Source organism: Nelumbo nucifera, chromosome 1, assembly GCF_055504915.1.
Source record: "Nelumbo nucifera cultivar China Antique chromosome 1, China Antique-T2T, whole genome shotgun sequence".
In the NCBI taxonomy this organism is placed as follows: domain Eukaryota; kingdom Viridiplantae; phylum Streptophyta; class Magnoliopsida; order Proteales; family Nelumbonaceae; genus Nelumbo; species Nelumbo nucifera.
In genome coordinates this window covers 73,638,710-73,651,060 of record NC_142649.1, presented here as the reverse complement: position 1 = coordinate 73,651,060, position 12,351 = coordinate 73,638,710, and the positions used below count along the sequence as shown (strand labels likewise).

At 38.8% G+C, this 12,351-nt stretch overlaps 1 protein-coding gene across 1 annotated transcript; it reads right to left on the bottom strand.

Annotated features, from left to right (window-relative positions):
- Nucleotides 1–709: 709 nt before the first annotated feature.
- LOC148803432 (2S seed storage albumin protein-like) lies at nucleotides 710–3,926 on the bottom strand. Its single transcript, XM_088895746.1, has 2 exons — nucleotides 3,518–3,926; nucleotides 710–852 (listed from the first exon to the last, which is right to left on the bottom strand). Exons 1-2 carry the CDS (start codon nucleotides 3,924–3,926, stop codon nucleotides 710–712), a joined length of 552 nt encoding a protein of 183 aa, XP_088751872.1.
- Nucleotides 3,927–12,351: the final 8,425 nt, after the last annotated feature.

The following is a 12,351-nucleotide window of genomic DNA, read 5'->3' as shown; positions in this document are numbered from 1 at the left end:
TCGATTCGTGAGGAGAGAAAGATTCTTACCCAACTCCAAGACTGCTCACAAATTATTCACTGCTATGGCGACACCGTCACCTTTGAGGATGGTTTTCCTATTTACAATATGTTGCTTGAGTACACTTCTGGAGGCAGTTTACACGATCGGATAGTGCGTTCCGGTGGAGGGGGTTGCCGGAATCGGAGGTTAGGCGCTACACTCGCTCAATCCTCAGAGGCCTTAGTCATATTCACAAGTGTGGCTTTGTTCATGGCGACCTCAAACATGAGAACCTTCTGCTCGTGCCCAGCAGCTTGTCTTCTAATAAGGGGCGGAGTTTTGTCAAGATTGCCGATTTCGGGCTCTCTAAGAGGGTTGGAGAAGATATGCTCTATAGGAAGGATGGGATGATGTTGAGGACCACACCTCTTTATGCAGAACTTGAATCGATTAACTTTTGTTTGTATGAGCCTTGCTCTGATACCATGAAAATTTTCGGAAGCCAAATATCTCTTTTTCCATTGATACCTTATGATATTTATATACAAACGATGGAGTTCCTTGCTCCCCAAAACTTTCTAAAAACAAAGGTCTTCCTAATCCAAAAAGAAAAGCAAAGCAAAAAGACTTCCTAACTGTACAGATAACATACAGATCTGGGACTCTCGTGAGTCTATCCGGGACTCTTGCGAGTCTTATCTTCATCTAATAACAAATACAATTGTTATCAGTTCTTATCACACTTATCACTTGCAGGGTTCGAGTGGAACTCTGCCTTAGAGTCTTCCATCGTAATACTTGTAGAGTTCGAGTTGGACTCTTCCTTGGAGTCTTCTATAGTAATATTTATAGAAGGGGTAGAACGCAAACCTGAAAAGCAAAAGCAACCCATGTTAGAAAGGCAAAATAGATTGAGAGAGTATAGACCCTAAAGCAACTTTAGCCTTGATTTATTCTTTACCAAGAATTGCGTAGTGTTAACGGTCAAGCTCTAAAAGCTCTACCTTTTGGAGAAGATTCAGAATAGAAGCCGCTGTGTTTTTGGAGTCCGATAAGGGGAGAGAGGCACAAGCCAACAACAAGAAGAGAAGGCTGCGAAGGATTAAAAGAGGGTTTGATGGATCAAGGGAGAATATATGAGGAGGTACCTAAGTGATATTCCCTCGAAGAATAAAACTAAAATAATAATAATAATAATAATAATAATAATAATAAAGGTTAAATTAAAAAGACCCCTTGTACTATGGGGTCAATGAGAAAGACCCCCTATACTTTAATTTGCGACAAAGACCCTTCTTAACTTTTACCATATCACAAATACCCCTTAGTTGTTAAGTCAGATAACGGAATGTGCTAAATTACCAAAATAACCCCCTATACTTTATTTTCTTTTCATTTCCCCACCGGTGCCGATCACCACTTACTCTCAACATTCACCACCGGTAATCCACATGAATTGCAGAATAGGACGACCTTGCTAGCATAACAAAAAAGATCACTGATCAGGTGGACTTCCAAGACAAAAGCCACCAATTGAAGAGGATTGAACAAATCGATCGTCACCGTGGTCATTGGAATCCATGGTGATTTGGTTGGTGATGTTTTCTCACTGTTCAAATAAATAAGGGTAGTTTGAGGATTTAAAAAATTTTAAACAACTAAATCAATTTTTTCTTCAAAGTTAACTGACAGAACACTAACGGAGGGGTCTAGTGGCTAAAGTTCAATGGAATCTTTATCGCAAATTAAAGTACAGGGGATATTTGTCACTGACCCATAGCACAGGGGGTCCTAAAAAAAAAGAAGTCGGTTGAAGATGAGAAAAAAAACGAAAATAGAAGATACCTTAACCTGAGAAGATGATAGAGAAGAATCTATGGAAGAGTCAATCCCTATACTTTTAGTTGATCAAAGGGCATAAATGGCACATTGAAATTTAACAAGAGTATTTTGGAATCAAAATTTTGAATAATTGTATATTGTATAAATACATAAAAAAATTAGAATTTTGGGCTTTGAAATAAGCATTTATTTCGAATTTGTTTCCCAAATGCGAATAAGTGCTTATTGGTCTAATCCCAACCCAAAATAAGTGCTACTCATTTATTTTGAAGCACTCGCAAACTTGTCCAACGACTGACTTTTTAACGTCTTGGTCGTGCCCTCCGGTCCCTCCAAACAGTTTCTGAATTGTTCCAGTACCTATTCTAAATTGTGATTTATTTGTTAATTTCTCTACGTATGAAATAATATATTGACACAAATTACTTTATCGTTTGAATGAGGTGGGATGTTCCTTTGGAGCTCTACTAGATCAACATTATCAAACTGATGAAAGTGTTACCTAGAGTCATGACACCATTGCTATAGTTATAGATTAATTATAAATAGTTTATTACAATTATTAGGTAAACTGTGTTATAGGTTTACTATAAATAGTTTATTATAGTTATTAGGTGAATGGTTTGGGAAATTAAATTCCAAGCAGAAGAGATGGGATCATGGGAGAGCGTCATTTAGGCTACGTTTGGCTGAGGTGAACTCGTGCAAATTAATGCATGAAAATTCGAATAAAAATTAAAGAACGTAAAATTCCGGCTTAAGGTTAAGGTTTTACTTTATTCTAATTCTCGCTTAGTTCTGATTTGGGTTTTATTTTATTTTGTTCCAAGTCATATATCAAATAAATTATATATTTTAGGTTTTACTTTGTTCTGGTTCAGGTTTAATTTCAGGTCTTATTTAGATAAAACTAACTGAAACCAAAATAGAATAAACCAGAATTTGCACCCAATTAATGAAACCAAAATAGAATAAACCAGAGTTTGCACCCAATTAATAAAACTGCTCCAGCCCCCATGGATCTAATACTGAAACGATTCAAGAGAATTTAGACCAACATCATTGCCCCTCCTCCTAACGCTTGTACAATTTGAATGCGGCAGAGGTGACGCCGACCCCCTTGATTCCAACTTCATTGCCAAGTTGAAGAGCAAATCTAAAACAGGGGATGCATGGATCCAGGGAGCTACAAATCTAACACGCTCCCTTGCCTGATTAAAAGATACGATGGAAAAAAATCCCTAATGCTATGTTTTGGTTTTAAGGAAGGAAAAGGTAGGGAAAGGAAGGGAAAGGTATACAGGTTTCCCTACCTTTTCTTTCCTTAATACAGGGTAAAGTAAAGAAAATGTAGATCTTGGTTTTTAAGCTAGTGGTTGATAAATTAAACACAACTCACAGGGGATTGTTACCGTATGTTATGAATAACCACCACACATTTAAAATTTTAATGTACTTTGTTTGCAAGAAATCGGAGGCCAGATCAAAACACAGGCTACCTCTTTTTTCTCGCCTACTAAGCAAACAAACAAACTAACCAAACCCACACACGATTGTGTGTGTAAGAGCCTTTCTGTGGAAGGGAGAGGGCAGCTAGCTAGTAGGGTAAGTGCATTTATTATTGTTATTCCCTCGTAGTCGTAGAGGCCACTGCCCCTTCTTCTCTAGTTGCTGCTGCTTTCGTTGAACTGACAGGTCTGTGACAAGTCACAGATGGAGGGAAGCTTCTCCGCTTTCTTCATCAGTCTCTCCATCTCTTTTCCCTGTAATCTACTTTGCTGCTGCTGCTGCTGTTGAACCGTCCACTGGATCGCCTCACACGTGCACTCGTCCCTCACGTTCTGTAGCTCTTCACAGCACCCCTGTGTATCATCCCTCTGACTGCCCCTTATGAGGTTCCCCGTCTGCCAGGACCTCATCAATTCCCGGCACTCGTTCAACTGGTGCTTCTGGATCTCTTTCCGGCACTCACCAGACTGGCTTTGGCTTTGGCTTTTGTCATCATCTTGTACGACAGTGGTAATGGTGGTCCGGTAGATGGTGGCCTCAGCCATGGCCACCAACCCCACTAGGAAGATTGCCATGACAAGGAGTCTCGCCATTCTCGTTTCTGATGGAAGCTGCGCTGTTACTTTCTTCCTTACACAAGGAGAAGGAATTAATAGGTATTGAGACAGTTGAGAGTTGGAATGAGTGGAAGCGTGGATTTCATAGTGTGTATAAGTGGGGGTATTTGTAGGTGGCTTTGATAGCTTGCATGCTTGGAATGTGGAAGAAAGGTTATGGACACGTTGATTGGTTGGATTTGGAAGCAAGAGGGTACATTGTCATATGCAACGGTGTCGAGTTTTTCAGTTTGTACCTCTGCATGCCGCAGACTGAATTGCAACTTACAAGGAATATATTAACGCGTTTATAGATCAGACTCAAAACTTTGGATGAACCAAGTACATTATTCCGATTCTAACTTCGATATTATACTTTGTCTTCTTTTGTATAGTAGATATTATATGCGTGATAGTGCTAATTGCTAAATACAATTGCATTCCTTTGTGAAGTCAACATACCATCTCAGCCGACCCTCTTATTCATCTATGTGATGTTTCGATCGATGAATGAGATTATATTCGTCAAAATGAACTAGTTTGCCACACATCCTATTTATCTCTAATAATAATGTCTACTAAAGTGAGAATTACTAGTTCGACCTCCGGATTGTTTTTTCTTTCTTTTTCTTTGGTAATACAAGGGAAAAGAAACTAACACCAACGGAGATGGGTATCACCAACGGTGTCAAGAAAGACAATAAAACTAAGATCCCACAAGCTTTCGTTCACGGACTCTTCCTCACCAACCACTCCTCTATTAGCCAACCAATCCGTCCCTCCATTGCCTTCACCAGGGGTGTTCACAGTTGGGTTGGATCGATTTAAGACATTTTGTTTAACTGATTCGACCTAGTCGGGTTGCTAAAGCATCAAACCAAAACCAACTGACCATAAAGCAAAACTAACCCAAACATAAAGGGTCGGTTTGGGTCGATTTATCAGCTTAATCAATTGGTTTATCAATGTGATTCCGTCCAATGCATTACAGAATTAGAGATGGGGATGTGGAGAGTAATAATGCTTTCCAGAACTAGAAGTCTCAATTGAAGTTTGATTTTTGGCCCTTTATACACCATGATTAAGGCTGCTTTTGCCATTTGGCATTCATAGATACTCAAAAGACCAATGGGTTTATGATGCAATCTGAAATTTGAATGATTCAGCTATCCAATCTGCTATTGATCAGAATGCTGGATATGGATAATGGATTTAACTACCCCTAAACCTAGAGAGGCTACCCTAGCTAGCGTCTACTTTGTCCTCCTCTTTAGTGCACAACCCCTAGTTGTCCATTTCAGACTTAAGAGTTGAGGGCATGAAGCTTTACAAAAGAATGTTGGAGATGCTACAGTAACCTCAGCTGCTTATTAACAAGCAGTCTAGCAAAACCTCTCCCAAAATGGCTGCTGCTACTTCTGCTTATTAAATATTAACTAGTAACTAGCAAAGCAAAATGGCTCCTAATAAAGATTGAACTTGTAACTGAACATCATTTCAGCCATAAACTAAACTGAACATCGCTAATAAAGTTTAAATTTGTAACTGAACATCATATCAACCCTAAACTAGACTAAACTGAACATCACTAATCAAGCCATCTTTCTAATAAAGCTTCTAATAATGCTTAAACCTGTAAGTGAACATCATTTCAGCCATAAATTGAATTGAACATCACTAATAAAGCTTAAACCTATAATTGAACATCACTACCTTTTGGACTTAAAATCAAGTAAGGTGTAAAAGAAGCAGTCATAAATAGATCATCGTTTCAGCCATCCAATGACAAAATTTAAATGAAAAATTAATGACAATTTTTTCACTAATCACTAATTAATCCAAAATTTCTTGCAGCTATTCAAAGACTAAGTGGCTTGATGGACTTTGGAACTTCATGTTTGAAGAAGAAATGCTGCCAATGACTTAACTGTCAAGAAACAAATAAGAAAAATTTGTTTTACATTGTCATATTACTAGGAAAATGAAATTTTAAATTGTAGAAAAAATAATTACACTTGTAAAGATTATTAAGTCTTACCAAAACATCATTCATCATCACTTATTTAATTTGATATAGTTAAACAATGTGAACTTGTTCTATTGTTCCTGAGAATTCTAAAAACAAAGAAACAAATATTAGTATGTAACCCAAAATATTATATAAGTTATAAATAATATCATGAAATAAGGTTTATTCACAAGATCACAAATATTACCTAATTTGATCTCATCATATTTTTCCACTTTATACATAGCTTCTCAAACATCAATTGGGATTGGTTTGGACCGTAACCAATCTTGGCCACATATAAGAGCATCCACCATTTTTGGAGATAGTGAACTCTTAAATATTGGATAAAGTAAACGCGTAGTTGTGTTGAATACCAATTCAGAAGCAACTGTAGAAATTGGCATGGCCAAAACATCCCTTGCTAATATTTGGGGTGGTAAATGGGTAGGTTGGGTTGGATTGGGTAAGGGTTGAAAACCAACCCACCCATCTTGATCCACCAACCCACCATGACCCATCATCAATTCTTGGTAAAGGGTCATAACCCACCCTAACCCTAACCCAGCCATATTGACCCACTTGACCCATTCATATTGACCCTTATCCACCCTCACCCATATTGCCCACCTACCCTTACCTATAAATACAAAATCGGGTTGGGTCGACTCGTAAAACCAAAAACAAACAACGCCAAGAAAAAATATCTATCAATGATACCATGTGGTAGAAGTGGGTCGGGTCGACCCGTATACTCGATAACAACAATGTCAAGAAAATAATCTCTATCAAGGATATCATGTGGAAGAAATAGGTGGGGTTGACTCATATACCAGAAAAGCAACATTTTGAGATAATGACCTCTACCAAGGATTCCATGCAGTAGAAACAGGCCGGGTCGACCCGAATACCCGAAAATGCAAAAAATATGCAGAAAAATACCAAAAACTTTGCAGAAAATGCAAAAAAGGTAGTAATATTGCAAAAAAATCATTAAATAAATACAAAAAAAAACAGAAAATTACAAAAAATGCAGAAAATACCAAAAATTGAAAAACTTTTGTAGAAAAAATGTAGGACGTACTAGAAAATTGCAGAAATGCATGAAAACACCAGAAAATGTAGAAATTAATTAGAAGAATTGCAGAAAATTCACAACAAATATAAAAATAACAAAAAATTGCAAACATTATGAGAAAAATACCAAACTACTGCAGAAAATGCAGAGAAATAACAGAAATTGCAAAATTTATGGAGACAAATACCAGAAAATTGCATAAAATAGCAGAAAATATAGAAAAATACCAAAAAATTGTAGAAATGTAGAAAAATAGTAGAAAATTGCAAAAATTATGCAAAATATACCAGAAAATTTCAGAAAATACCACAAAATAGTAGAAAATTGCAGAAAAATACCAAAAAATAGAAGAAAATGCAGAAAAATTGCAAAAAATGCAGAAAATACAAGAAAACTGCAGAAAATTGCAGAAAATTAGTAGAAATTGTAGAAAATACCATGAAATTTCAGAAAATGCAGAAAAATACCAAACAATTGCAGAAAATACAGAAAATACCAGAAATTAGTAAAAAATACCAAAAAATAGCAGAAAATTACAGAAAATACCAAGAAATTGTAGAAAATGCGTAAAACACCAGGAAATATCAGAAAATTGCAGAAAATGCAGAATAATACCAGAGAATAGAAGACAATTTGCAGAAAATGCAGAAAATATCCGAAAATACCAGAAAATTGCAGAAAAATAGATTAAATTTTAGAAAATACCAAGAAATTACAGAAAATTGCAGAAAATGCAGAAAAAATACCAAACAATTACAGAAAATACAAGAAATTTGCTGACAAGTACCAGAAAATATAAGAAAATTGCAGAAAAATAGCAGAAATTGCAGAAAATTAGCAGAAAATAGCTGGAAATTGCAGATAATGCAAAAAATGCAGAAAAATAACAGAAAATATCAGAAAATACCAAGAAGTTGCAGAAAATGCAAAGAATACCAGAAAATTACAGAAAATAGCAGAAATTGCAAAAAAAATACCAGGAAATTGCAGAAAATACCAGAAAATACCAAAAAATAGGAGAAAATAGCAGAAATGTAGAAAAATAGCAAAGAATACCAGAAAATTGAAAACATTATGCAGACAAATAGCAAAAAATGCAAAAAAAAATACCAAAACATTTCAGAAAAATAGCAAAAAATTATAGAAAATGCAAAAAAAAAATTGTAAATAAATTTAAAACTTTTGCAGAAAAAAAATCAGAAAAAATGCATAATATAATGTTTTAAGAACCTTCTAATAGTATGAAAATTTAGCATGGTAAAGATGAATACATCATAATTGATAAACTAAGTAAGCAAAGAAATAAGTAATGTTTGAAAGAAAAACCATATAAGATATTACAAATTTCTGTTTAGTTAGAATTAAATGGAAGAGATAGCTCACCAAGGAGCTGTTCTAAGGAGTGCAAAATGATCGGTTTGATAAGGACTTCTTCTATCAAATATCACTCTCTTTGTTGTCGCCATATTAGGGAGATGCTGCAAAAAACCACAATTGTCAAATAGTTGTAAGTTAAAATAAATATAAATGGCATTCAAATAATCAAACTATAAAGATAAATTGATAAATATATAAATGGCACTACCTTTCTAGTCAGATTGAAGGGATATGCTTCCAAATTTGGAGATATCAACCTCTAAATCAATGTTTACATCATCCTTTTCTGCTTTATCTACATTTACAAAAGGAAAAAGTAAAAAAAAAAAAAAAAGAAATAGAGGAAGAAAATGTAATGTGTGATATTTACCTTCAAACCCAAATAAACAATCCCGAGTGCATATCAATGTAATGTGTAATATTTACCTTCAATAGTCTTCCCCGTCCTCTAAATGCTACTTCAGAAGCTACAGTCGAAATTGGAATGCTCAAAATATCACGAGCCATTATAGACAACTTAGGAAATCATTTTTCACATGACTTTCAATATGCTATGATATCTAGTTCAGTTTGTCTCTCAACATATGGCTCCTTCAAATACAAGTCAAGTTGCGACAAACTTTCATTTGTAGAAAAGACTTAATTTTCATAAGCATCATAATCCTACATATAATTAAAAATGCAAACAAATATATTATCATCATTTTTCATATGACTTGTTATCATTTATTAAGACAAAAATATAAAATAATACTCACCTTCCCAAAGCCATATTCATTGTAACATGTTGCGTTGCTACCCTCAGTTGAACTTGTGGAAGCACTTAGATCAATGGATGAATAATGATTCATGTATTCTTTAAATAATGCATACAATGTGTCTCGAACATGAACACTTTTATCTTTCCCATCCTCACCATATAACCTTGTGGTGTAACCGGTTCCGGTCACGTATCATTTTTTCGTGATGTGTCAATTTTTTGGCTAAGTACCTCGTCATCTTGTCTGCTCCCATGTGGTCGGTGACCCAGAGGCTGAAGTGGAGCTCCCTGGTGGTAAGCTGCCTGGGGGTGAGCTACCTTGATGCTGCTTGGTGGTGAGCTACCTTGATGAGCTACTTGGAGGTGAGCTACCTTGATGAGCTGTCTGGAGGTGATATGCTCATCTTTATAAGCGGTGGGAGCTGAGGGACCTGCGAGAACTAAATCAGAGAACCCGGGGGTGTTTTCCCAGCGAAGTCACTCCGATGGCTAAGTTAGCACTTAGTGGAGAGCTGAGAATGATATTAGAGAATGAGAGAGCTAGAGAGCCAAGGTTACCCATCCCTTTTTCGCCTTCCTTTGCCCCTGGGGGGTGAGGTCTTTATATACTGGAGTCCTCGTGGGTTAGGTGGAGCAGTTCCTGGATTTCCACTATGATGGGACCTGCTTTCGTGTTAGGTGGGGATAAAGCCACCAACTAGTAAGGTTCCCCATTTTCGCCTGACTCGGGGAGTGGGTGAGGTAATATAGTCGTTACAAGTCACAATCCCATAATATGTGGGGTAGGGTGGTGTGTTCCTTGAGGTTGTCAGGTTGGTGCCTATGTCAGGCCGCCAGGTCGGTGCCTGGGCCAGGCCGCCAGCTCGTGCCAGGGCCAGGCTGCCAGCTCGCGCTTGTGCCAAGCCACGCCTGGTGGGACACCATCAACTTAGCAAAGGCAAGTTGTTGCCAAAGTGGTCTTGGGTGTCACCTAGTTGTTCTGAGGTGCCAGGCTACATGATGGTGAGCTGCCTGTGTGTTGCATGGTGGCGAGCTGTGTGTGAGGGCTACATGATGGCGAGCTGCCTAGTGGCGAGCTGCCTGTGAAGGCTGCATGATGGCGTGCTGCCTAGTGGCAAACTGCCTGTGGCGAGCTCGACCTGTCTAGCTGTCAAGGGGTTGCACTTAGTTGGCATGAGGTGCCAGGTGTCACAATGTCATTGGAGGGCCAAATCCGCCCTCATCATTTGCCCCCCACTCCCAAGCTGAAAGTAACTCGGCGAAGGGAGTAGATTTCTCCTTTTGGCCCGTAATTCGACGAGCTCATAAGCGTTGATTCAATTTCTTAGGTTCTGGGAGCTGCTTGGAAGGAATCTACCCATAAGGTGCTGAAGTCTCTGCCAGTTCGGTACTTTAGCCCTTAGGCTCTTGGAGCGACTCAGTCCACTCTTGTTGACTTTGTCCATGCCGACGAGGCGGCTGGCTCTTGTGTAGTAGTGTTGCCCATGCCGTAGAGGCGACTGGGTCTTAAGCAGCAGTGTTACCCATGCCGTAGAGGTGACTGGGTCTTAAACAGTATTGTGGCCCTTAGGCTTCGGGGAGCGACTCGTAGTCCATTCCTGAACTTTGCCCATGCTGTAGAGGCGACTGGGTCTTAAGCAGCAGTGTTGCCCATGTCGTAGAGGCGACTGGGTCTTAAGCAGTAGTGTTGCCCATGCCGTAGAGGCGACTGGGTCTTTCAGCAGTATTATGACCCTTAGGCTTCGGGGAGCGATTCGTAGTCCACTCCTAAATTTTGCCCATGCCGAAGAGACGACTGGGTCTTTCAGCAATATTGTGGCCCTTATGCTTTGGGGAGTCGTAGTCCATTCCTGCACTTTACCCATGTCGTAGATGCGACTGTGTCTTTCAGCAGTATTGTGGCCCTTAGGCTTAGCACTCGTAGTCCATTCCTAAATTTTGCCCATACCGAAGAGGCAACTGGGTCTTTTAGCAGTATTGTGGCCCTTAGGCTTTGGGGAGCGACTCGTAGTCCACTCCTGAACTTTTCCCATGTCGTAGAGGCGATTGGGTCTTTCAGCAGTATTGTGGCCCTTAGGCTTCGGGGAGCAACTCGTAGTCCACTCCTGAACTTTGCCCATGTCATAGAGGTGACTGGGTCTTTCAGTAGTATTGTGGCCCTTAGGCTTCGGGGAGTGACTCGTAGTCCACTCCTGAATTTTGCCCATGCCGAAGAGGTGACTGGGTCTTTCAGCAATATTGTGGCCCTTAGGCTTCGGGGAGTGACTCGTAGTCCACTCCTGAACTTTGCCCATGCCGTAGAGGTGACTGGGTCTTTCAGCAGTATTGTGGCCCTTAGGCTTCGGGGAGCGACTCGTAGTCCACTCCTGAATTTTGCCCATGCCGAAGAGACGACTGGGTCTTTCAGCAGTATTGTAGTGCCGAGGTCTCTGCCTGTGAGGTGCTGAGCCACCTGGGTACCGAGCTGCCTGTGAGGCGCTGGGCTGACTAGGTGCCGAGCTGGATTGATGAGTTTCGTTGCTCTTTAGAGACCTAGAAGGAACTAAGTGTCAAAGGACCCGGGGTGGCTAACCCGGTGAGGTCACTCCGATGGCTAAGTTAGTACTCTCATAGTAGAACTTACACTTCACTTTTGGTTTCTCACCATCATCAATAAAATTTTCAAACCCCTCCCCATACATTTGAAAAACCTCTTTTTCCACTAGTAGAACTTGAGACTTCTGACATTTTCAACAAAATCTAGAAAAAAAGCATTTAAACATATAATTTAAGTGTATGACAAAGAGAAAAAAAGTACATATTTCATATTGTAAGTGTATGAGAAATAAGAGAATACAAAAATAGCATTCATTATATGTAGCCATGAGCAAAATTAGGTTCATAGAATAAAGACATTAAGTTGAAGTTGACAATTAAATCAGTTTGTGGCATAAGTGAAAATTTTCATGGATAGTGCTGATAGATGGAGTTAAACTCCCTATCCCAATAAGATATAAGCATGGGATGAGTTAGAAGAAGAAATACTTTCGAAAGATATAAGAGAGTTTTATTTAAGGGAAGGGGGGAGAGGTTGAGAGATTTTAGGACGATTTTTAGGTAATTGGGAAGTAAGTACTACTATGAGCAAGGAGAGCCTTGTTGATGCGGCTCAATGAAAGAATAAAGAAGGATGACATCGTTGTGGCCTTCTTGGTGCTGT